Below are 24,140 nucleotides of genomic sequence, written 5' to 3' on the forward strand. Positions count from 1 at the left end.
CAGAATTATTATTTATTACAGTGATGAAAAATCCTTGATAATGCAATTTATAAAATAGCCAAAGCATTGTCTCTGAGTGGTGGGTAAAAAATGGTGCCAATAATTAAATCCGAAAGATGGCTATTGGAAAACTTAGCAAGTTGGATAATTTGCAGCTCCTTGTTAAATGAAACCCTTGATTAACATTTTCCAGTTAGCCGCCAAGAACATTTATAAGGTTCGTTAAGAAAGGCCATTCAGAGTGAGAATACACTGATGAGCAAATCAGAGAGTAGTATAGAATGGTTTTTTATATATATATTTATTTACTTTGAAAACAGACCCTAGCAACAATGCAGTACGTTTCTGAAAATGTACAGCAGGTACGGAATAGCTCCTCCCATCAATACATAGGTGTGACCACACGCATGGGACATTATCTAGCTGCCATGCCTTTATTAAGCATCAGCAAGGTGTTGCTATAAAATATGCAAGTTTCAGTAATAGGTCACTGAAAAAAACTAATGCAGTTATAGCCTCAGCAGCATAAGGAAAGTCAACTAACTGCTTGTGATTAGATCTAGAAAGCTGACATCCAGCCTGATTGCACTCTATGTGTTATGATGTCTGTAATTTACCTGTCAATGAAGAACTGGTTTGTTTTTAAAATAAACATCCATAAAACAGCTAAGGGTAAATTTCCATTACTTCAAATTTCCCATTACTGCTGTTAGTATTTTCACCTCTAACCAGATTTGTATTGATTTCAGGATGAAAATTAACATTATATTCTTCTTCTGCATTTAGTTAAAAGAGAAGGATACAACTTCTTTTTCCTTGTATTCGAACTGCAGAAAGCAACTTTGATATATTTATCTGTGGAAAAAGTAAAGCACATTTCTAAATGTCCTCTGTCAATTAAACTTTGACTCATTCACCTGCGCTAGAGATTTAATTTTAATGAAACTGTCTTCATTGATTACAAGAAGCATGCTAGTAGCTTTAGTATTTTTCTTTGAAAACTAAAAGTCATAAGCTCTTTGCACGAAATGAATGCACAGTCATACAAGTGAGTTGCTTCTGTGATAAGGAAATGGTTTTAGTCCAGAGCCTGTCTGAAATGAGACACAAGCAAACAAGTTTTTATTCCAAAGCAAAAATAGTGAAAGCCTATAAAGGGAACAGCTGCTTTGCTGTAGTTCTATTTTGTTTCTGTAATGCATGGAAATATTTACTGTAGAAAATATTAACAGCATAAAATAGCTTTTTGAGAGGTGTTTTACCATTCACCACTGGTGCCTAAACACATTTTTTTGCCCCATGCAACTTTGTTATCAATGGATTTTTTGAATGAGTGCAGGAGTCTGCTCTCGTGAGTCACCTTCTGAGGCTCAGCCTAACTGATTGGAATGACACTGATGCTGTCATGCTACAAATTTCAAACTCAATGAATGGAAAGTAAACTTACAATTGAATTAAAAAATTAAGCAAAAATTTAGGAAGCTAATAAGTGATTTCATAATTTTAAGAACATGTTGTGTTTTTTCTGAAAACATGTGATTGTTTACAGCCTAGAACAACATTTCAACACACCTCACATCTGCAAGGAAAACACGTTTGCAGATTTAGGCTGAAGTGAAGCCTCACATAACAGCATGTGGCTGATGGGGATCGGGGGTCGGTGCTGTAACCATGTGCTTCAGGTTCTCCACTGAACTGTCTGACCATGCCAGGCTTTTGCTGTATTTCAGGGCTGACATTACACTGAAGAGCTGAACTGACTGCTGAAGGTGGTATGTCCTGCTGGCTCCGGTGGACTAGTAACAAGCATAGTTGAGAGGTGATTTAAGAAGCTGCTGTTGCTGAATTGCCTGTTATGAGCCCTCGTGTAGCTGACCAGAGTAGCTGGAATTACCACACACCGATAGTTAAATGTGGATTCATGTCATGGAATAATCTGGGGGCTCCAGCAAACTCTTCCAACCACTGAGACAGGCTTTCAGGTTCTGCTAACGAAGCCATCGCAAGGTAAACGCTTTCCCCCTAGGAATGACTGCTATGAAAATATGTGGATTTCAAACCAGTTATACACAAAGCGGTCAGCTGTGGACATGGCAAAAATACAGAGTTATAAAATCAAGATGTGGAATAAAATCAAGATGTGAAAACCAGCGTTTGAGAGCATAGGAGTGATGTGGCACATGAAAAATTTGGTTTGGGGCAACTGAAGACAGTACGGCTTTTGTGTAACACACACTCCTTATCTCCAAGGGCATAATTAAGAAGTTGTACAACAAAACTGAAAGTCTTGTAAAACACAGCCGGAGACCCAATTTGAGGGTAACAGCCATCGCTGTGGAGGACATACAAGGCAGCATGATTTGCTTCATAATAGGGCTTTTATGAGGCTTGTTTGGAGCAGAAATTTCTCCCAACCCTATTGGAACAAGGAACAAACATGTCTTTCCTATACTTGAAGCCATAAATTTCTGGTAAACACCTCTGCAATTGTTTATACTGGGGTTGAATCTTGACTAAAGACACTGTGCACCTTGGGGGATAGGAAGAAAATATTCCCAGGTTCAAACCTATAAACCTTTCATGCTTCTAAATGTTGTGTTTTGTGAGGCAGTCTGAAAGGGGCACTGTCTTGAAGCTAATGAAGCACAGTGATAAAGAATTAACTTCCTATGTTTCTAGGAGCTACATCTGAAATATAAGTATTTCAAAAGCTTGAAAGTATCTGGCAAGAAGAATATGATAAAATTCAAAAAGTTAAAAATTCTCTTTTGACTTTACTGTAAGGGAGGAATCACTCATATCAAATACAACAAAACTCAAGGAATACATATGGGAACTGACTGAAATCTGGGAAGAGTAATATGATTAAATAACAAATGTGCAAGAATTCGAATAATCTAACTGGATGCTGGTAAAGAAATAACCTGTTGATGTAGTCATTAAATAATGATTTTGCATACTTTAATTTGTGGGGCTGAAATTATTTTTATGAATATATGTATATATTCAAATATGTAACTGTATAAATAGATACAGAAATATATAAAAAGAACTTAGGTTTAAAGAGTAATTTTTATCAAGACATTATTTTATTTAGTTAATATTTGATTTCAATTTAAAACTAAGTTTCAACTTAAAAAAACCCCAATATTTCCTGAACAATATACTATTTTATTTAAGGCAACTTCATTAAAAACTAAGGTCTTCAATAAAAAACTTATGTATTAATTGAACAATGCGTTATAGTTAGCTAAGTACATTGAATCATATCCTAATATCAGGATGTCTTCAGTGTGTTTAGATAGTTTGATTCTACTAATGAGATTTTATGTGCATTCTAAGTTTATTTTTGATGAAAACATACATGCAATTTCCTACTTAACTTTCCAGTTTTGTATTTTTTGGAATTGAGTTTGTAAAAATTACTTATAGAATAATGTGTCCTTTCCTGGGGCTTAAAAATAACGGAACTCAGTGCTAATCTGGGTTGTGTTTTCTCGTATCTCCCTCTGCATTTCCTTTCAGTACAGTTTTGGGGTCTTTTTTTAAACCTTTCAGGTAACTTGCTTTCCATCAGCTCTGAGGGATTATTGCATCTCCCATAACCTTTTTGTAGTTCTTGGCAGTACAGAATGGAAGACTGGTACTTGTAATACTTTACATGTTTGTAAAAGCAGTGTTTCAAATCTAAAAACACCCAGGCTGTTGAGATCATAAAAATCAATCTGTTTTTCACTTTCAGTTAATAGCAGCTAGTTTTGAACTGGTTCACGTAGCTTCCAGGGTATAGGGTAAATAGATCATTCTCTGTTTATGAACGCTTATGTAGAGTCAGTTTTACCCTTAGATGTGAACATGAAGACATGAGTAGTGTTCACTGAGAATCCCGGCAGGATGAGGAACTGCTTAGTGCTAGCAAGGACAGCAAAATTAAGCCATAGAGCTGAACTGAAAATCTTTACTCACACTGAGAACCACTTTTATTCATCAAGTAATCAAACTGTGCTTGATATAAACTTATTAACTAGTAAGAAGAACTAGTAAGATCTCGTTGAATTTGTTGCTTATTTGCAACAGTTACACTGTGGATGTTCTAAGGGGCTTTTTGTTATGCGAGTCAAATGGAACATGGCACAAAGGTATAAGCATCTATTTAAAAGACAGTCATATATTATTTATCATGAACTGATACTATGAAATCAAGCTGACTTCATAGGAATAAATGAAAATATTTATATTAATGCACCACTACATTAGGAAATGAAGGGGTTGATCTTCAGTGTATGCTACAAGAAACCTAAAAGTACTGAGATACTACAACAGGAGTTAAGTGGAATTCAGTCTGAGTGGTGTCTGAGCTTCAATATCCTGCTAGAGAGAAGTATTTCAAGCTCTCCTTCAAGACATGAGTAATATTGGTTTTCATCCAGACAACAGAACTAGATGCTGGCCTTCCGTGTGCTGTATCAAATAACAGACGGAGAAAAGACAAGCAACAGTGTTCCTCTGAACTTCTGACTCTTGTACAAAATCTCAATACCTTGCAGCCCAGCACCTGAGTCCAGCGCCCAGATGTGTCTTGTCATGTGACAACCAGCAGTGGCGAAAGCTGGTTTTCCATAGAGATTTTAATGCCTGAAGGTTCCGAGTACCAGTTTTGAATTTGGGTGGCCAAAGTTCAAGTTAAATGGGACTTGAAAATCATTTAAGAGGACAGAAAGGGGGAAAATACCCCTATGCCATCTAGAATTACAGATTGCAGAAGTACTAATGTGCATGACTAATTGTGTTAATTGTCTTTAGAGAACAACAGAATTATGCTTGTGCACAGATGCTTTATGGCTGTGAGTTGTATTCTCATGATTTTAAGTAGTCTTTAGATGAAGGCCTGACTTGGAAAAAGGAAAAATAATTCACATTTTTACCCAAAAGCAAACACATTCCTGACTCTGAAATTCTATGTTAGGTTAGATTCCATACTTCAGATAGTTCATGTGTAACAGCTACTTGTATCATAAAATCTGCTTTTCCCCGCCTTTAAAATACTATGCTCGATTGCCTTCCAGACTAAAAAAGCTTTAAAATGAACTGTGTAACATCCTTCTGCTTTCTTTGTTCAGTTATGTCATCACTGCATTTTGGCACTCGAGAAGAAAAGGATTGGCATCTGTTATGCAATACTTGCTTTTTGGGTTTAAGAGTTCATTCTGCAGTAGTGATATTGCTATCACTAGAACAATGTTGTAATACCACCCATGACAAATGTTTACAGTTAAGATATAATATTTCATCATTTTTGATACAGATAAGAATATTCATGTACTTCTGTGCTGACATATTACTGTAGTCGATGAACTTCACAAATTTCTGTCTTTTCTGGCCAATTTAATTTTTATTCCAATTCCACCAGTGTTCATGTTTTAACAAAAGCTGAAAAAAATATTCTTTGCTACATGTGTTTGTCATGAATCTGTTTCTCAGATTAGGCATCTTGAGATGTACATTTTATTTTTCAAGAAGGTATTTTCATCTTGAATTAACTCACCTCCTTAAATAAAAATTCTGTAGCTTTAATTTTTTTTAAAAAATTCATGTCTGTGATGACATTTAACATCCAGAATTATGTCATCTAAATGGACTGTGCACATTAGCATACTTTTAATTGCACATAGCAGAAATACAATTTCTTTATCTTTTCTGGCAGGGATATGTTTTGCACACTTTTTTCCCACTCTGCTGGTATACCTCCCTCCAGGCAGATGTTCTGTGGGAAGGTAGTTTTGGTTGCTATGCCAGATGTGATGTCAGTAATTTATAAAATTGCAGCAATTTTATATACGAAGAAGAAGGACAGCAGTATGTCGTCCTGACAATTTTTCCCCTACAGAGCAAAACGGTGCATATACAATCTTAAAGTTGTGCCCTGCTGATGTGGGAAAGCTTTATGGGGAAAGGGAGAACACAATGTTTCTTTTAAATAGCAAAAATATAGCTTTTCCATTATTTGTGCTTTAAAAAAATGTTTTATTACTTTGTAACATAAAAAGTTATGCTGCCCTTCAAATAAGTATGGAGTTTCCTTCTGTCAGAAAAAAAATAAAGAAAATAATTGTGAATTAAAAGATCCTTCAGCATGGATGCATATAACTTGTTTTTATCTATATCCATTGTTAGCTTTTCCATCCACAGTCTCTAAATATTCCATCCACCTTTTCCTAATGTAAATCCTTATCTTGGGTTTATCATATTCCCAGTGGCTGACATTTTACAAAGTCATCCCCTGGAGCTAAACACATCTCTGAAATTCATAAAACCTTTGCCAGATTTTTTTTCCCTAGACAGTTCTGAAGGCAAAATTGCAAAATGAAGGCTCCCTCCATAGCTTAGCTAATTTTAAATTAGGAACGTGATTATTTTCTTAAACTCTTATGAACTTAAATGTCTGTGTACATTATGGATGCTGATTGTTAAATGGAAACACATGTTCCAATGTCAAACAAACTTCCTGTAATAAGTCACATTCAGACTTCCTGAAACTCAATTATGTTTTCATTTGACTTTCATTATAAACAATTTTTACTATCTGTCTCTTTACATGTACAGTTTTTATTTTTGTTATTATTTTAATGTGTTAAACTACTTTCCATTATGTTAATTTCCATTCTTATTGCTACACTTAGGAAGTAATTGTAATTTTAATCAAATAATTGTAGTCTTAACTCTAACTAAAAGATCATGAATTAATTTCCCTGTCTTTACAGGAGAAGTGGTAAAATGGAAGGCTTAGCTTGAATCACTTACAGCTCTGGCTTTAACTAACTTAGCGCATCAACACTACCCCACTGTGCCCCCCATCTTCTTGTTGGGTGGTTCTTGGTGGTGCCTGTGCCAGTCCATGGGCAGGACAGACAGCGAGTGCTGCCGAACCAGACGCAGAATGCCTGATGCATCCCGGATCTCTTACTCCAGAAGAGGTGCAAACGCCACAGGCCCTAGTCATCTGCACAGAATTTGCAACACCAGGCTTTTCTGACAGAGGTCAAACACAGCACTGATTATGCCAGAGCAGGCAGAAGAGTAAAAGCTTATTAAGGTGAGGAGACCTTTATCTTTTCAGGAGGGATGCGGTCATTTGACTCAGCATTAACAGAATTTTATGTGACTGAGGGATTGTAAAGAGAGCCAATATGATTTCTAGCTAAAGAAAGGCGCAAGCGATAGCCACAAAATTGTGTTGTTGTCTCTGTGTTTTAGGTTACAAAATAAGTTTCCCATTTTGAAAAACTTGTGCTTCATTAACCTGTATAATACTGACTGTTTAAAGCCAGCAGCTGAATGAGTATCACAGAAAATGCATATATATGCACTTAAAGGTTTATGCAGCTTTGTTCTGTCTCTGTGTTTGTGGTACAGTATGGTGGCACTTTCTGCCAGCCAGGACTAGATGTCACCGGCAGTTACACTGACATGGTCTCTTGTTCACTGCAACTGAAGAACAGAGCAAAGAGACTTTCTGCCCTTGTCCACATCAGCACAAATGCCCTTGCACAAGTACTTTATTTGTGGCCCCCTCCAATGACTCGGTTCAAGGAGATCTAAGGTGGCAAGGTAGACAAGTGATTTCCATCCCTCTTATCTCTGGGCTGGAAGCTTATCTAAATCAGCCAGCTGGGAATTAAAGCTCTGATCTCAACCTCTAAACCTACATGTCTTACCAGAACAGATCCAGCTGCTGCTCCTTTCTATGTAAGACTCCATAAGTGTGTTACATAGATCGCTTGAAAACTGCAAGAGTTTTAGTAAGGTAGACATAACTTAGTTTTACCTCTTAAAGGACGATTGATATACCAAAAGGCACAAAGACTCAAGAAAAGACTTTAACAGCTGGAGGGAAATAAAGGAGGGTATCTGTGAGAAAATGTAAAACTTGTAAGATTTGCTTGAGCAACATCAGCATTGTGAATTGATGCTATGACCCTTTCAAGAACAGTGACACTGCCTGTCTCCATATTCAGTATCTTGAGCCTTTTCAAAGATGTACCACTTGGAGCAGACCTGTACTGAAATGAAAGTGCTCTTGTAGAGGCAGCTTTTGGAGGATAGCTTGACATATGTTCGTTTACAGAATATAATAAATACTTCCAGAAGATTATCACTAAGATTAAGCAATGCCACCCTCAGAAGAAATGTTCCTTTATATGTCCTTTTGTTGTTTTTTTTTCAGTCTTAAATATCCAGAGGAGTGTTCATAGCACTGAAGTATAGTTGTAATGATGGTGTTAGATTCTCAAATGCTTCAGCCATGCACTAACGTTTAATTACCTACAAAAGCCATTTATTGTTTCTCATAGTCCTGCAATAAAGCCATAAAGATTATTATTAACTATTACTTCTACTATTTTCATGCACTAACGTTGACTGTTCTCTTGATATTCATACCAGTGAGAGTTAAATCATCCAAAAGTCTGCATCTGGTGAAAGCTCAGGGGTTTTATTTTTGTGGCGGGTTTTTTTCTTTCCATTAACTTTTATACCTCTCATCTCTGTGGTTTTAGGAGACAATTAGATGTTATCTGGGTAGACTGGCCTTGTACTGAAGATCTAGGTAAATATTCTCACTTGTGAAATCCAACATTAATGAAGTTAGTATTTTGCTATTGCTTTTAGCAGAGCCAGGAATCTATGTGCCTGTGTAAATTTGCAGTAGTAGCTGCTATTTCTGTCTGCTTTCCATGCCTCTGTCACTCACATGCTTTTAGAGGCAGATTATTTTAGATTTTCCTACATGTAGTTAAAATGGGATCTCCAGTAATGTAGGCATTTTAGTAAGAATATTCCATCTTAACACAGTAGTAGCCTTTTCACAGAGAAATTAAGCCTTCTCTAGTAAGATACCTCCAGTCTTAATATGAAGTCTGCACGTGAGGAAAAGTTACTCCGGATACCTCCACTCTCACCAGTATGATACTTGAATAGGCGGAGGTCTTTAGGATTTGCCTTCTCTAGCAGAGGTCTTTTCTGATTCCCATTAGCTTTAATTTTAACTCTCTGGTCTTATGGCTATTTCTCAGTCAACCACCAGTCCTTTTATCCTTCTCCTTCATTGGCAAGCACATCCCCTTTTCGTTTCCTTTGTCAGCCCAGCTCCCTGCACCTTTTCTATCGTGCTCTGCCATGAGCTCCACCTAAACGACCATGATGACATCAAGCACTTTTTTCCCTTGTAATGTTTTTTTTTCCTTGTATGCTTATCGATGACATTGACTATTTCTCTACCTGACGGCATTTGGAAAGCTGTCATCATCACATGCTCTGAGAAATGCATTATGACAGCTATTGTGTACTGCTTCTTCCTCTCATCTTCTCCAAAATCCTGAGAGGACTTTTGCCCTCAGAAACACATACGTAATTTTATACATTTTCCCTGGAGAAAGTAACCTCAACTCCACACCTGGGACAGCACACTTAAAATGCACGCTGTCACTCCATGGGAAAATATGTAACTATGAGGAACAGTACAACTATGTTAGCGTGGGCTGCTAGGGCTGCCCTGGAAAAGAAACCTTGGAACTGTTTCTGGCATAAGGTGAGGCATAAGTAACACTGAATAATGTCATATAAAATGTTAGAACAACAGCTATTCAGATTTGTGACTACTTTTCTGCCTTGTCTCATGACCAAAGAGACAGGGCTTTTTTTCTCTTCAGTATGATCCTGCTTCAGCTGAAATTAATAACAAAACTCAAAGAGTTCAGTGAGGGAAAAATTAATGTGTCCTCCCCACCCACCCACCCATCCCTTTTTATGTTTTCAGTGCTCATTGGCTTTTGTACAGTTTTGTTTCAGCTGAATTCAAAGACTAGGGGCCAAATAAGTTCTCCAGAACAATGTTAGTTTTTAAAGTCTACACTTGACTAGAGGTTTGTAGACCAAATAATGACTTGTACAACAGTATGTGAAAAGCCATAGAAACATTGCCTTCATGTTGTTGCTTCTGCATTTTTACTAATATTTCTAATGACATTAGCTATAGGCTGTATGAACAATTTGAGGAAGCAGTTAAGGTTTTTTTCTTCAAAGCATCTGATATAGAACTAGAAGTTGAAACTTCGGTCTTATAATTTGAGATACATCATGATTTCATTTTTTTTCTGTTTTCTTCAAAGAGATACAAAGGATCCCAGTAACAGAGTACTTACTCCCTGGACTCTCACACTGAAAACTGCCACATGCACTGATAAGCATTCAATTTATACACATGGAAAAAAAAAAAAAAAAAAAAAAAAAAAAAAAAAGAATCAGCTACACATTCAGCCCAACAGCAGGCATCTCAAGTGGCAGGTAGCCTGCCAGCGAGTGGATCATCCTGCAGCTGATAAACGGCCAGTTGAAGGACACTTACAGGTGGAAGTCACCCAAGGTGAGCTACCCAGGCTGTCTCCCAGTACTATCCACAAACACCATACTTGCTGAAATCAAAGCTGAAGCAGTCTAACAGTAAGAGTGGGCTGGTTTATATCATTCAGACAAATCCTTGTGCGTTGTTGTTTGCCTAGTACTTTTCTAGATTTTTCTGGTTGCAGTTTGTAATACTTATTGCAGAGCCTGTCAGATTCTGACAAAATCTCTGTCAAGCTGAGTGTAGTTCATGTAACAGTAAATGGAATTCCTGGCTTTGACTATAGACTGGTGGGATCTGATAGTCAAGAGCCTAAATTAAGGGAAAAGCCTGCCTTGGGGGGGGGGGGGGGGGGAACCCCAACTTCTTAAAAAAATAGCATTCCAGTATCTTGTCCTGGATGTGGATGGAGCTTCACTTTTACTGTAGTGAAGTGACAGTCTCTAGAATGGCAGATTTTGGTTGAGGTTTGCAGAGTCTGCATTTTGTGACAGGTCAGAGGACTTGTTGAGGGAAATTTCTGATCATAGTTGATGGACGGTTAGTTGTTCCTGTTGCTCAAAAAGGAAAAGAGTCTGACCTAAGCAGAAAGTTCTCAGACATATCATCCAGCACAAGGAGTTAAACAGCACAAGAGTGTTAATAGAGTTCTTAGGGTTTTCCTTTTTTTCTTTTGGGCTAAGTACATAAAATGGAAGATGGTGTCAAGTAGAGGCAGCAACAACAGAAATTAAAAGGAGCAAAAGATCAGAAGATGCTGGGTTGTTCAACATGCTGAAGGTGTCCAGTCCTTTGGTGGCATCTAAGAGAAGTTATTCATGCAACAGGTGTCACCTGATAGATCTTATAGATGAATAGGTCTGAAGATTACAGATCCTGATTGTGTGGATGTGATCAAGTATAGGAGCAAAACTATTGCTTAAGTAATTCAGGACTGGCTGATATTCTTCGTAGCAGTGGGGCAGACCTTATCATGGCAGAAAGCAAGCTGTATCTCCAAAGCCAAGGCAGCAAGTCTGCTAGTGATAAATGCAACAGAGAAATGAGCTTACCATACTGAGAGATGTGGAGGGTAACTACAGAAATAGAATATGGATTCAAAAAGAAGCAGAGAAGAGCAGGTGATCCCATGGAAAACAGAAAAGAGGCAAAAAGATAAAAATCTGGAGAGAAATAAAGCTGATAAATGCAGAGAAAAATCTGGTTACTCCCTCAGTCCGTGGGCTTAGATTAGCTGATACTGTTTGTAGTATCTTTCTGCAGGTGTCTTCTTGAATGGATACATTTTCTGCCATTTTCATGAATTGGATACAATTTCTGCCATTTTCTCATCTTTTCCTTTACAGAAGTTTAGACTTCATTAGAGGTCATAAGAATCAAGCGTGCTAGATGTGCACAGGAATGCTATCCGGATTTAAGCCTATGCAACAGGCAAGTGTTAAGAAAAAATGACAGGATTGCCAGGGATCAGATGCATGAAATTAGTTGCCAGGAACAACTGCAGGGGCTGGGGAAATGTAGAGTCATGTACATGTTAAAGTCATGTAGATGGGAGATGAAATACAACATATCTGCATGATTTTTCAGATGTTGTAAGTATGGACAGCAAAATTAGGCTAATGAAAGCGTTGGTAACCACAGAAAGTGGAAGTACATTTTAAAAATAGAGAAGGAATTAAAATACATAATATGAGTCAAGGTGCTTTGTGGAATATTTGGCTACTGGGATAAACACATGGAGTCTGAGATTTGGACGGCATGTAGATGGTGAGTTCAGTTATGGAAATACCTCTCCTGAGTCAAAATAGGCACAAATTATGTGAAAAACTTTAAGAAATGAGGGAAGAATGTCAGAAAAAGTCATAATATCCAGAAACTGTATAATTAATTGTAATACAAAATAATGAACCTTTTCCCCAATTGTACAAAAAAAGTAGTGAGATATGATTTTACTGACTCAATTATTTTCTTAATATATGGTTATGGTAGACTAATTTTACTATATAGTACTATAAATAATATAAATTTATGTAAGTATGTTGCAGTACAGAAAGCAAACTGAATATTTTAAGCTGCATTCTCAGAATTTACTTAAAATTGTATTTAAATAAACCATCCTCAATAGTTACATAGCTGAATGTTGAAGACGTTCATCATTCCAGTTCAGGAATCATATAGTTCAGGACTTAGAGTAGATCCAAAGAGGGACTCCATCACACTCAGATGATGGAACACAGTAGTGATTAATTCCAACACCCTGTTGTCAATGCCACTCAGTGCATGGGGAAGGTTAGATGCTTTAAACTGAGCCAGACTCTACATAAAATTAGTACATTTTTGTCTTTTTGGAGTATTTCAGCTTGTCAATAAGAACTGCTAATGATAAAATCCTGACTTTAAATTGCTACTTTCTAGGGTGGAGGCATGATTTCAAGACTGCAAGATTTCAAAGCCTCTTCAAAGGAGCTAGGGACTGCTTGTTTCATGAGAATGTTTGTTGAGAGCTCTTTAAATTCTTGAACCACTGTCAACTAATAAATGAATATAAATTATCTCTGAAACAGGTTCATTTAACTCTTATCTAATGTGTAGCATTTGGCCTGTCAGAGTCAAAATACATTTTCCTAAAAGTCCACTAATTCAGGGAGGCAACGGTGACCTTTCCTGTTGAAACTGAAATGGAAGAGAAATGAGGAAACTCCTTTGGCTCTGTAGTGCTTACTGCTGAGAGCTGCCTTTTTTCTGTTGCCTTTTTATAAAAAAAATTAACCCTATTGGTCTTCTCCATGGAGTTCTACTATTTATTGTAAAGCTGGTCCTGAGAGAGGAGTCGGTAGTGTCCCTATTCTTTTTCTGAAGTTGTGTCACTGGAAAGAAATAAGTAGTAAGATTTACTAGGGCAGAAACAGGGTAAGAATCAGCATGATTCTTCAGCCAAGCAGCTAAAGGTGGGAACCATATTCCAATCCATTACAACTTTTGCAGCTTGTCCAATGACTCTTGACTACACCTGAATTTATGTTTCCCACACTGGAAAATATGTTTTAGTGTGTTTATTTTTAAGAAAGTTGCAATTTTTAACTAGTGAATAGCGTTATAATTCTGTGTTTCTTCTCAGTCATAGCCCATGGTGTAAATCTGAGCTACATACTTGGCCAATCTGTTGTACATAAGACAGATGGACTTTGCTGGCGTTGGACTCAACCGTGGCTTTGCCCCAAGCAAAGCCCTGCTGTTTTGCTGCCCCAGACACAGGCTGCAGCATGAAAGGTTAAGAATTCACAATCTGACTTTCTTGCTGTGCCTCACTCTAAAGTACTCCTCACCAGGCCAGCATCCTTCTGGCTGGCCTCACCTCTTACATACGGCCTGAGCTAAGGACTCACTTCTGCGACTGTCACTATTTTTCTCATTGTGCTGCCTTTTTGGTAATTAGGCAGAGGAAAGAGATGAGTTGCTCTCCATATAGTCTGACTCACAGCCAGACCAAACTACATTTTAACTGCTTTCTTGGTGATGTTTGAATAAATTCAGTATGAAGTGTATTTCATTTACTGAAAATAGAATATTAACATTTTTAAGGTTTTAGAAGATATCAGATTGAAAGATCTTAAATCTTGATTTAATCACACTGAATAACACAGGGAGGACTGTCTGCTATTAAAGCCCAGGAACTTGACATAAAATCTTGACTACTTTTGTGGTGTTGCCACAGATTTCTTATTTGACCTTGGGCAACCTATCTGTTCTTGGTGTCTAGGAAGAACATTAGTGGAATTCTTCCTCTCCAAAATGCAAAGTTTTCTATTTTTCTGGTGTTAATCACCTGATCAATTGTTTGAACTTCACTGATACAGCCTGGAGGTATTTGGTATTTGCCCCTATATTTCAGATAGATATTTCCCACCCTCACCCCATCACACCCCCAGCTCCCCAAGATTTCCATAGATAGTAATTTATCTTTAAATCAAACAGAAAAATGCATCTTGGCATTTTACAGCCAATCTACAGTCCTTCTGTTCACAGTCCAAGCCAGCAGGGAGCCATGCAAATGTAGATATTTTAGCACTGATCCTGTGCCAATACACCCCTCTTCTCAGTAGGCTTTTTGGTCTTCTATTAGCATACCAAAGAAAACGTACACCTGATCAGATCATGAGTAGATCAAGTTCCTGTCTACCTGCAATATACAGATGCCCCAGAACCTTGGTGGTATAATGTAGGGACATCTCTTTTTCGAAAGCACGAAGTGCTTCTTCTCCAACAACAACAGCAGGGTTGTACTTTGGATTCTAATCTACAGAGGAAATCTTCAGCATGCTCTTCAGCACAGCTCGCCAGTGATAGCCAAGGCACTATGAACTGGCAAGGTGTCATAGGGAAGATCCATGAATGTGTACAATTTCTTACCCTGTTTTTCTGAACATCTGTTATGGCCACTGCTGAAGACAGCATCTTTTTTTAGACAGACCTTTGGTCTGACCTAGCATGTCAACTGACAGTAGTAAGTAACTACGACAAATTATATACCTCTCAGTATACTTTTAACCCCCCAGGTTCCTTGATGATGCTGGTATTTTCTGCTTGAATGAATTTATGTGATGAAGACATAAAGCTGTCCAGAAACATTTTTAGTCTATAAGCTGTTTTCAGGATGCTTAAGAAAGGACCTTCAAAGATGTGGGCCTTGCTATTTTGAAATATCACTTTTAAAACAAAAATGAGAAGTTGTGTTATGTCTGCTTTGACACGGACAATTAACTCTGGAAGTCTGGGGAGTGGGAAGAAAGACAGTGAGAATTTCAACAGTTTGTCAATAGAAGTCAGAGCATGCTTAGATTTGCCCTTCAGAATGTAAGGGAAATATATGTAATATGTAATTAGTATTTATCATTCCAATTAAGTAAATAATTTTCATCCATAGAATACGTGAGTGACTGCAAGATGTCCCTAGCTTGAATGTAACATTGGATCTCACAGTAAACAACATAGCTAATTAATACTGTCTATATAATTGCACAACCATTTCAACTCCAGATGCATTACTGCACCAGAATATCACTCAGAGTAATCCTACAGCTACATGTGAAGTATTAATCGCTCAAGAAATATCAATAAATCTCTTTTACACTTGCTAGTACTGTCAAGCAAATAAGTTTTGTATTTTTAATCAAAACCAAAACAAAATAAATCTAATTAGTTTACAATTCAGCCAAAAGCAGTTTCTTTGTACCTGAGAACAGGTATAATCAGCCTGCTACTTGAAAAAGGAAATAGGGCTATTACTCCAAAGAAGAGTCAAGCTTTAAAATGTATTTGAAGTTACAAATGACACACTAATGAATAAACTATTTGCTTTATTAAATGGTTGGTTTCTGAAGTTCTACAGCTCTTCAAGGGTTTCTCTGTAATTTTATGTTTCTCTTTGATATAATTTTAGAAAATAATGAAATACATCTCTAATCAGGCAAGCTATATAAGCCCATGCTTGACATAATGACATGTGCTTTGCAATAGAAGATCAAGACCTAGCTAAATGTTCCTGTATTTAATACATGGCAGCTGTAATTTCAGTGTTTGAATTTTAGGCGTAGGCCCACAATTTAGTAATGTGTAGGTTATTGGTCCTTGTGGGTGTCTCAATTCACAACTGGTAACTTATTTTCTTAGCACTATACCCTGCTTTCCTTATAGCCCTTTTAAAGACTGTCATACCACATCGGCAAGTATATATAGCCCTCACATGTAGATCATCGCAACTCATGTAATATTGCATCCAGTGGCAATTTCCTATAATCACTGGTTTAAAATGGGGCTTATTTCTTCATTCAGTTCATTATGATATACTCAAACATAAAGATTGGGGGGGGGGGGGGGGGGAATGAATGCCAGGTTAATACGGTTTGCTTCAGATTTGCTCGTTTAAACTGTATTGCAAAAAAATTGACCAGTGTGAAAGTACTTTTCTTCAGTTCATTATTTCTAGCACCAGGTTTTGCCTTTCCTATATGAACACAGTAAAGCAATTCTGAAATACACGTGTATCTTCACATACATGTGCTAGTGCATAGTTGGAAATACGGTGTGAGGAGGCTTTTCTTTCATCGAATTTCTATTCTTTTCTTCTTTTGAAAACTCCTTCATAATTCTCGTGTACACAGTATATTGCAGATAAATCCATTTTATCGTTCTTTCTGAACTGTTATATTTATGTAAATTATAGTTCCATTCTCTGTCAAGGGATCGAAGTTTTCAGCTGTATCAGAAACTGTATTTTATATAACCATGGGAAGTAGTGAAATGTAATAGCTACTATGCTAATGGTAGTAGATAAGTAAATAATAGGGGTTTTTCTACTTCATTTCCAGGTCAATCTAAAATACTGAAGATTTATCAGAATATACTAAAAATAATCTGCACAACTGAAAGGGGAAAAATACTCCTTAGAACTTTTAAAGGGTGAATTATTTTCATATCTTTGCAGATTTCAGTGTCATAAAGTTAAAAAGTAAAATATATTTTAAAACAGTAAATTAAGAATATGGACTGAAAAATTTCACACAGGACCATTATTGATGAGTCTCTAATGTCACATCCCTAAAACAAATGAGCTCCGAACTGGACTGCTTTTTCCTTGTGGGGTCTAGGTCTACTTCTCCTAATGAGAGTGGTCCAAGCAAAACCAGTTATTGTGTGTAATAGTGTCCTACAACATCTGGTCCTGATGAAACTGTCCCTGCTGACCTCAGAGAGACTCAGCAGCCTCCTGGTTTTCCCGGGAGCTCTGTAGATCACAGTGCTGAAGGTACCGCTGGGTTGCTCAGGAGTAAAAAATGCCATCCTGTAGCCAAGCGTGGCAACAAATTTCTGTACATGAAGTGAGCTCATAGTCTGACTGATGGTGACCCTGCAGCTCTCCATGTAACACAGCGAGCGATCTACAACAAGACTGCGAGTCTGTGGTCTGAGCCTGCACTATGAGAGGAAAAAAAAAAAACATTCCTACCGACAACCTCAGGCCCATATGGTGTGTATTGGATAGATACGAGAACCTGACACCTAAACACACATGGGATCTGCAATACCTGCCTGACACCTTCCAGTTACAGCAGGCAGGATGATAGATGGCTTTGTACATCTATCTCATGCCTTGTACCTCAACACCTTCAAAGGGTGGATGGAGCACATGAGTACTGGGACAGATTGAAGGATGTAGGATGCCACTAGATGTACAGGCAAAGTAACGCCTGTCTCGGAGCACCAGAGGTAAGTTTCTTACCCTGAGGGGTTTTGTGAGGAAACAAAGCAGGCTGCTCTGTAAGAGAGAGTGAGCCGAGAGCCAAGGGTGACAGCTAGGCTGGTAGGGCAGTGCCTTCACCCTCAGGGTGCAGTCCCACAGCACCCGAAAAAAAAAGAGCAGAGGAAGGGTTCAGTAGCCAGGTTCAGCCAACAGCCCTCTGATGACCAGACAAGTCTGCAGTGATGAGGCAGGCCTGAGGTCAGGCCAGGACGTCAAGTCAGGAAAGCAAGGCAAAATGCCACGCCAGGCCCAAGCACACCGGTTGCATAGCTCAGGCTAGCACCGCCTGGATGTCACTGCAGCTGCTGAGCCTGGAGGTCAGCCCCAGGCAAGGCTTCCCAGCTGTCCTTCGCGCCCCGACATAGCACTCAGGCCTAAGCTGGCACAGCTGTGCCCCACCAAAGCGGGCCTGAACACAGGCAGATAAACACCTAGGGGAGGGGAGAAGAGGTTAAAGGGGGGCATTGACAAAGGTTATTAACTGGTCAGGGCAGTTAGATCCTGTTGGTACATTCAAGGCCCTGGTAGTTTTGCAATTACCATTGTCTGAAAAGGTGAATAAGCCTGTGGAGCTTGTAGGAGACCATAGGTTTCTATCTCTGCTCAGGGGAGGGAGATCATGCTGGGACTAGGACAGGCAATGCCATTTGAGAGAACTGTAGCTTTACTTGGCTCCTTGCTTCTTGTTTGTAGATGGTGGCATGGGGGCATCTTTCTTGCCTTACTAGTCTCAACAGGCAAAGCATCTGCCAGCAGCACTGGAGTTGTCACCAAAGAACCGCAGTAAAAATCTTTAAACAAAGTGTATAAGGTAAATCACGGGGGGAAAGTTCATGGGGTGGGAGCTTTAGGAATTTATGTGCAAACTAAGAAGGGCCCATGTGAAGTGCAAATGAGTTTATAATACCCAGGGCAAGAGTACTCTTCTGTTCATGCATGCTAAGGTGGTAGTATATGAACTCCAGTTTGATCCAATTCTCCGATTTGATCCCATGTACGTATACTGGATGGCTTTGGGCCCCAAAGGCATGCCCAGGCACAGCTACTGGAGGCAGCACAAACTCACCTCTCATTAGGTTTGTGTCCTGGGTGCTCCCTGTTGATGCAGAGCTGCCCTGCTGACTGAGCTGGGCACCCAAATAGAAGGGTGTCACTTGCTTCTTAGTCAGGAGCAGAGTCCATCATTCCCACATGATGGCATACAGCTTCAAGGAGGAGCGAGAAGCCCTTTGGGGAAAATCTGTAGATTTTTAGCTCAGGAGGCTGTTTTGGAATAATATGACACAGAAGTGGTGTAAGCACAGACATGCCTCAGGGTTTTGTCATCTTAGAGTTAAATCAGAGAGGCAGATGAACACAAACTGGTTCCAAAGAGAAGGGTGACAGGTTAGATGCGGAGGGCAGAGCTGCTGGAGCAGTTTGTGTCCTGGTTTATACTACTTTTTGTTATAGGGGGATGGAGCTGGAGTTTTCTGGGCTCTGGAGAAAAATTGGCAGGGCAGTTCAGAAGCAAATAATGTGCATAGTTGTCCTTACATCCCCACAGCAGCTAAAACAGGGACAGTATGAAACAAAGAATTTTTAGAAAGAAAATACTGAGTGGGAAAAGGAGCAGATAAAAACGATGGATAATGGGGAAGCTGAGAGAGGTATGGAATATATGAAGATGGAAATTGTCCGAGAGGATGTAAAAAGAAGCAGAGACAAAAAGAAACTGAAAAACAGAGATGTTTAAGGGCTACCTTTCCAGACAGCATTAAAAAAGATTTTTGAATTAACGGCTGAAATTATTTGCTGCAGAGAGAGTTATCTGGAGGAATATGTTTTACTACTGTTTATAATTTTGTACGACAGCCGTATGAGTTCTTTCATGATTAATTAAATCACTGCACGCTTTAGTGGCACAGTAAGTTGTGAAATGAGGAGCATCTCCTAGTCCTGGCCTGGCATCTTGATACAGTTAGCATTTTGGAAATTAATATTAAAAACCAATTGAAATGTTCTCTCGGGAGATAATAGGAATAAATTATAGACGATCATACCTTTTAATACCTCCAATATTTTTCAATACCTTTGCCAAAAGCACCTATTAAAAGATTGGTGTATCTCCCTATTCTTTACAAAGCTAAGAAATCTGGAGCTCAAATATTTTGTTGGAGACTTAATTGTCACATTTTTAGTTGGTTTGAAATAATATTATTTTTTAACCAATAAAATGAACTGAGGATAGCTCGCTTTCTGGCACTGGAGCTATCTATCTAATTTGTCAGTAAAAAAGGATTCATACTGAAGTATTATATTATGCCTTAAAACTGTGAATCAAAACAGCTATCTAACATTGCAGACCTATGCCAAATTATTTGAAACAAGTATGTATTTAGCTTTGTGTATGTAAATAAACTGGTGGACTTGTCCATTGGTGATATTAGGCATGTTCATAAGTCCGTGCAGATTTGGAGTTTAATCATTCCCAGTTTTTGTCTTTGAGTTTAAGCTTGTTGTCTAGACAATACAAGTTCAGACAGCTCTAAATTGCTATAATCTTCTTACATTTATTTGACAAATATCTGAAGCAAACATTTTGAGAAAAATTTTAAAAAGCTCCTTCTTAAGACTCTGCACTTCAAAGCAAATAATTAATGTTTTAACACAAAACCCAGAAAAAATTATGTATCTCATATCTTCCATTTTTAAAGCTCTGCAAAATGAGCTATAAGGAACAATTTGCAAATGCTAGGTTTGTGTCTTTCAAATACTTTATGCTTATGTTGACCTCATGCATATGAGTGTTTCTACAAATATGCGTAGAGTCAAGGTCATTGGTGAGAATGAAGAACTATTTGGCACTCTAGTGTCTGTGTAGTTGTTTCCTCAAAGCAGCTCCATGTTGTATGACCTTTTGCATAATGCCAGTACTGAAAGAGTTGTTTGCTTTGTTTTGAATGCTAAAATGGTGTAGAAGTTTTCAAAATACCTTGTTGATTGACAAGGGAAAATTGTATCCTGTAACCTAGGTGGATTTGCCTGGATCAGACTGGTAGTTATTTAAATCCATGTTTAACTCTAAAAAAACAACCAAACAAAACAACCAACAAACCAAACAAACAAAAAAATCCCCACAAACCCCCCAAAACAAGAAAACCTTGAACTCAAACACACATTTTAAAAAAACCCCAAAAACCCCCAAAAAACCACCACCAGTTAAATGCGTGGGTGAGATAGTGTAAATGTTTTAAGTACTATTATGGAATACCCTTTTTGATAAACTGGGAACTACTTTTCATCATACATGGCACTGTTGCATTTGGACTCCAGATGTTAAAAGTTCCATTTTTAAAAATGTCAGGTGAAATAGAAGCACAGCTTTGAAACTACTATGTGAAACTCTTACTTTGCTTCATACATGAAACTACTTTCTTGCCCACTAAAACAGCAGGGTCACCTCAGCCAAACAAATATGTGAGCTTCAGATTGTTTTCAAAATTGTGTATCCACAAGTTATTGGATAGATAATTTTGCATAATTTCAATTAAGTAAGCTGGATAGCCAAAGCCTTTTTAGTCCATTTATGAGTCAAGCAGAAGCAGATACACAGAAGCAATTAATTTTGACAACAAACCCTAAGCCTTTTATCTCTGTGTTCTGTAATGCGTTCCAAGTACTAAACATCTCAAATACAGAAATGTCAAGTAGCGAGTCTAGTTTGAAATACAAATATGAAGTCTGACTTGCCTTAAGCGGTTTGGCAGTGGATAACATGATGTGCAAATAGTTTCTCAGTAACAAATATATTCAAATGTGGTTTTTCATCATATGCACAATACATTTTTCATAGCAGTACATTTTGAAGGTATGCTCTGATCCTGCATGCCATGTGACAGATATATGGGCACCTTTTACCTGTCATTCAGTTAAATGTTTGTACATCTCGAACTCTTGCTTCCACAATGTCAGATGTCTCTACAGACATTCTTGAAGGAAAAGTAGTTCAGTTTTATGGTTAAAATGGGCAATGTTTTCCTGCTCCCCTGCTCACCCCGCTTTAAGCAAGGAACACGTTAACTCTGAATCGCTGTCTGTAGTTCTCTAGCTCCATTTCCAAATGAGGAAACCTTTGGGGTTTTTTTTTTGGGTTTTGGGTTTGGTTTTTTTTTTTTTTTTTCATTGCTTCTAATCCTTTTGACACTCTCCCTTTGGAGACAATCACAGAATGTTTTGGTGGGTTTGATTGTTGTACATTCAGAGTTATTACATTGGCATTTTTTCCCTTGTGTGATGTCTGTACCCTTCCTTGCTTAATATTTTCTCTTGAACTTAATGCAATCTTTGAAGCATAACTGTGGATCATCATGGTTAACAATGACTTGAGAGTATGCCATAATGTGAATTCTGACTTAAACAGAGAAAATGTTTATCTGCAGCAAACTTTTTTAGGAGAATGTCTATATGTTAAGACATAGCAAGCTTCTTTCTTATGTAGATGATGGCACCATCTCTACAAAGTAACCTCTTAAAGCAGCAAAGGTCTATAACAAAGGCTAGTGAGACACAAACATTAAGGCCGCTAATCTAATCTAATGGTAATCTAATCCTTTCTCTGTTTTGTTTTGGTTTGTTGGTTTTTTTGCTGTAGTTGATAGGAGAATCACGTAACATGATCATAGATGGATTTGTGCGTCTGTTGGCTTTTCTCAGCTTTTCAATGAATGAGATACCTTTATTTTAATCAGTTAGGTTCCTTCCTTATAGTCACTTTTGAAACCTTGACACCAGTGTAACTTTTTCTTCACTTATAAATTGATTCATTCCTTGTGAGATGAAGAATGTGTTTCCACAGAAGGTATTTCCAGAACAGAGTGAAAGAGCACTCCTCTGGTTAAAGAAAAGGTAGCAAAGAGGTGCCAGTTCGACTTCATGATGTCCCCCATAGTTGTCCAGGGGTTCTCTCACTCCTTACTTTCGTTTTATGTTCCTGCACAGATGCAGAATTTAAATCCCCATTTTCGCAAAAGAAGAGTTTTCTTCCAAAGCTCTGATATTGCTGAAGAATCACTAAGCTGCCACTATCTCCCTGTAGATTTACCTTGAAGGTTACTTGGATGTTGCATGTTCAGGGACACAAAACTTGCTTTTTGTTATTTTTGTCAGTTGTAAAATAACTGTCAATATACACATGGAGTATTTAAGTCTCTCTCAGAAAGCACTGCCAGGTAAGAAAGTGCCTTTTGGCATCAAAAGTGCTGTATGCATCTCTAGGAATAGTTCAGCAGTGAAGTTACAGAACTCTTCAGATTTATTCAGCAACAACAAAGTTTACTTCTTCATACAGACTGTTTGCTTTCTTAAGAGTCTTATTTCTTGATTGCTTCATATTGCAAATGAGTAATTTTCAACATGAAGCTTGCTAGTCATTTACATCCTTGATGTTTTCCCATGATTTACTGACTAAATTACAGCTGAAGACTTTCAGTGTACACGACAAAGCTGTAGCCTTCAGCAAAAAGTTTCAACTCTGAATTTGTCAAGTAAAAGAAAACAACTTTGACACATTTAGACCCCCCTGACTTTTTATGGATGAAAATGAGCAAACACTCAACAGTCTGATGTAAAAGACTGCAGAGGGGAGCACTTGATAGGTCTCAGTTGTCAGTTTAGTCAAGGCACTTTTGGAATGAACAGGAGGAATGACAAAGCCATTTGCAGACATCTGCAATTCCAGTTTCCAAATTAGAGGACATATAGCAATTCTACAGATCATCTTGTGATGGTGGAAGGAAACAGGAATTCATGCAGAAACCTACTAAACAGGAAAAGAGCAAACAGCCTAGCCAGGCACATGGGATGGTAACAACCCATTCAGGATAATGTCTACTATGAAAACAAAACAAATTTTCTACATAAATTCCATAAATACCCTATCAAGCCTTTACCTGCTTGATATCAAAAAATAGTTTTCACCATTTCATTAGTAATTAAAAGACAAATTATAGAATAAAAAAAATGGCTTTTTTCATTAGAACTAAAAGACAAATTATAGAATAATTAAAAAAGAACGGCTTTTTATCCTCTTCAAGGTACAAACCTGGTATTCATATTTATAGGTTTAAATCTGCTATGTGGCAATCTAAATATAAAAATCATGACAGAATTTGTGTCTGGCACAAGTGAATTTCAAGGAGACCACAACTGTCATGGTTTAACACCATAATCCAGTGCCACAGAACAGCTTGCTCACTCCTCCCTCACTCAGAGGGACAGAAGGGAGAATCGGAAAGGAATGTAAAACTTGAGGGTTTAGATAGGAACAATTTAATAGCTGAAATAAAATAAAAAATGAAAGAATAATAATAACAATAACAGTTATAATGAAAAACAGGGAGAGGAATGAAATCCAAAGGGAAGGGAAGAACAAGTGCTGCACAATACAGTTGCTCACCACCC

General features: G+C 37.9%; 1 protein-coding gene across 3 annotated transcripts in view; it reads left to right on the forward strand.

The window, feature by feature from the left end:
* Positions 1-20,897, forward strand: part of LOC308056225 (uncharacterized protein) — a 121,440-nt gene extending 100,543 nt beyond the window's left edge. For all 3 annotated transcript variants that reach the window (XM_080371242.1, XM_080371243.1, XM_080371244.1), the window contains one exon: positions 1,731-20,897. In XM_080371242.1, the coding sequence (XP_080227368.1) occupies positions 1,731-1,755 (25 nt within the window). In that variant the 3' untranslated portion in view covers positions 1,756-20,897. The remainder of the gene's footprint in view (positions 1-1,730) is intronic.
* The last annotated feature ends 3,243 nt before the right edge of the window (positions 20,898-24,140 follow it).

The sequence above is a fragment of the Falco punctatus genome (genome assembly GCF_963210335.1).
Source record: "Falco punctatus genome assembly, chromosome: 1".
NCBI lineage: Eukaryota > Metazoa > Chordata > Aves > Falconiformes > Falconidae > Falco > Falco punctatus.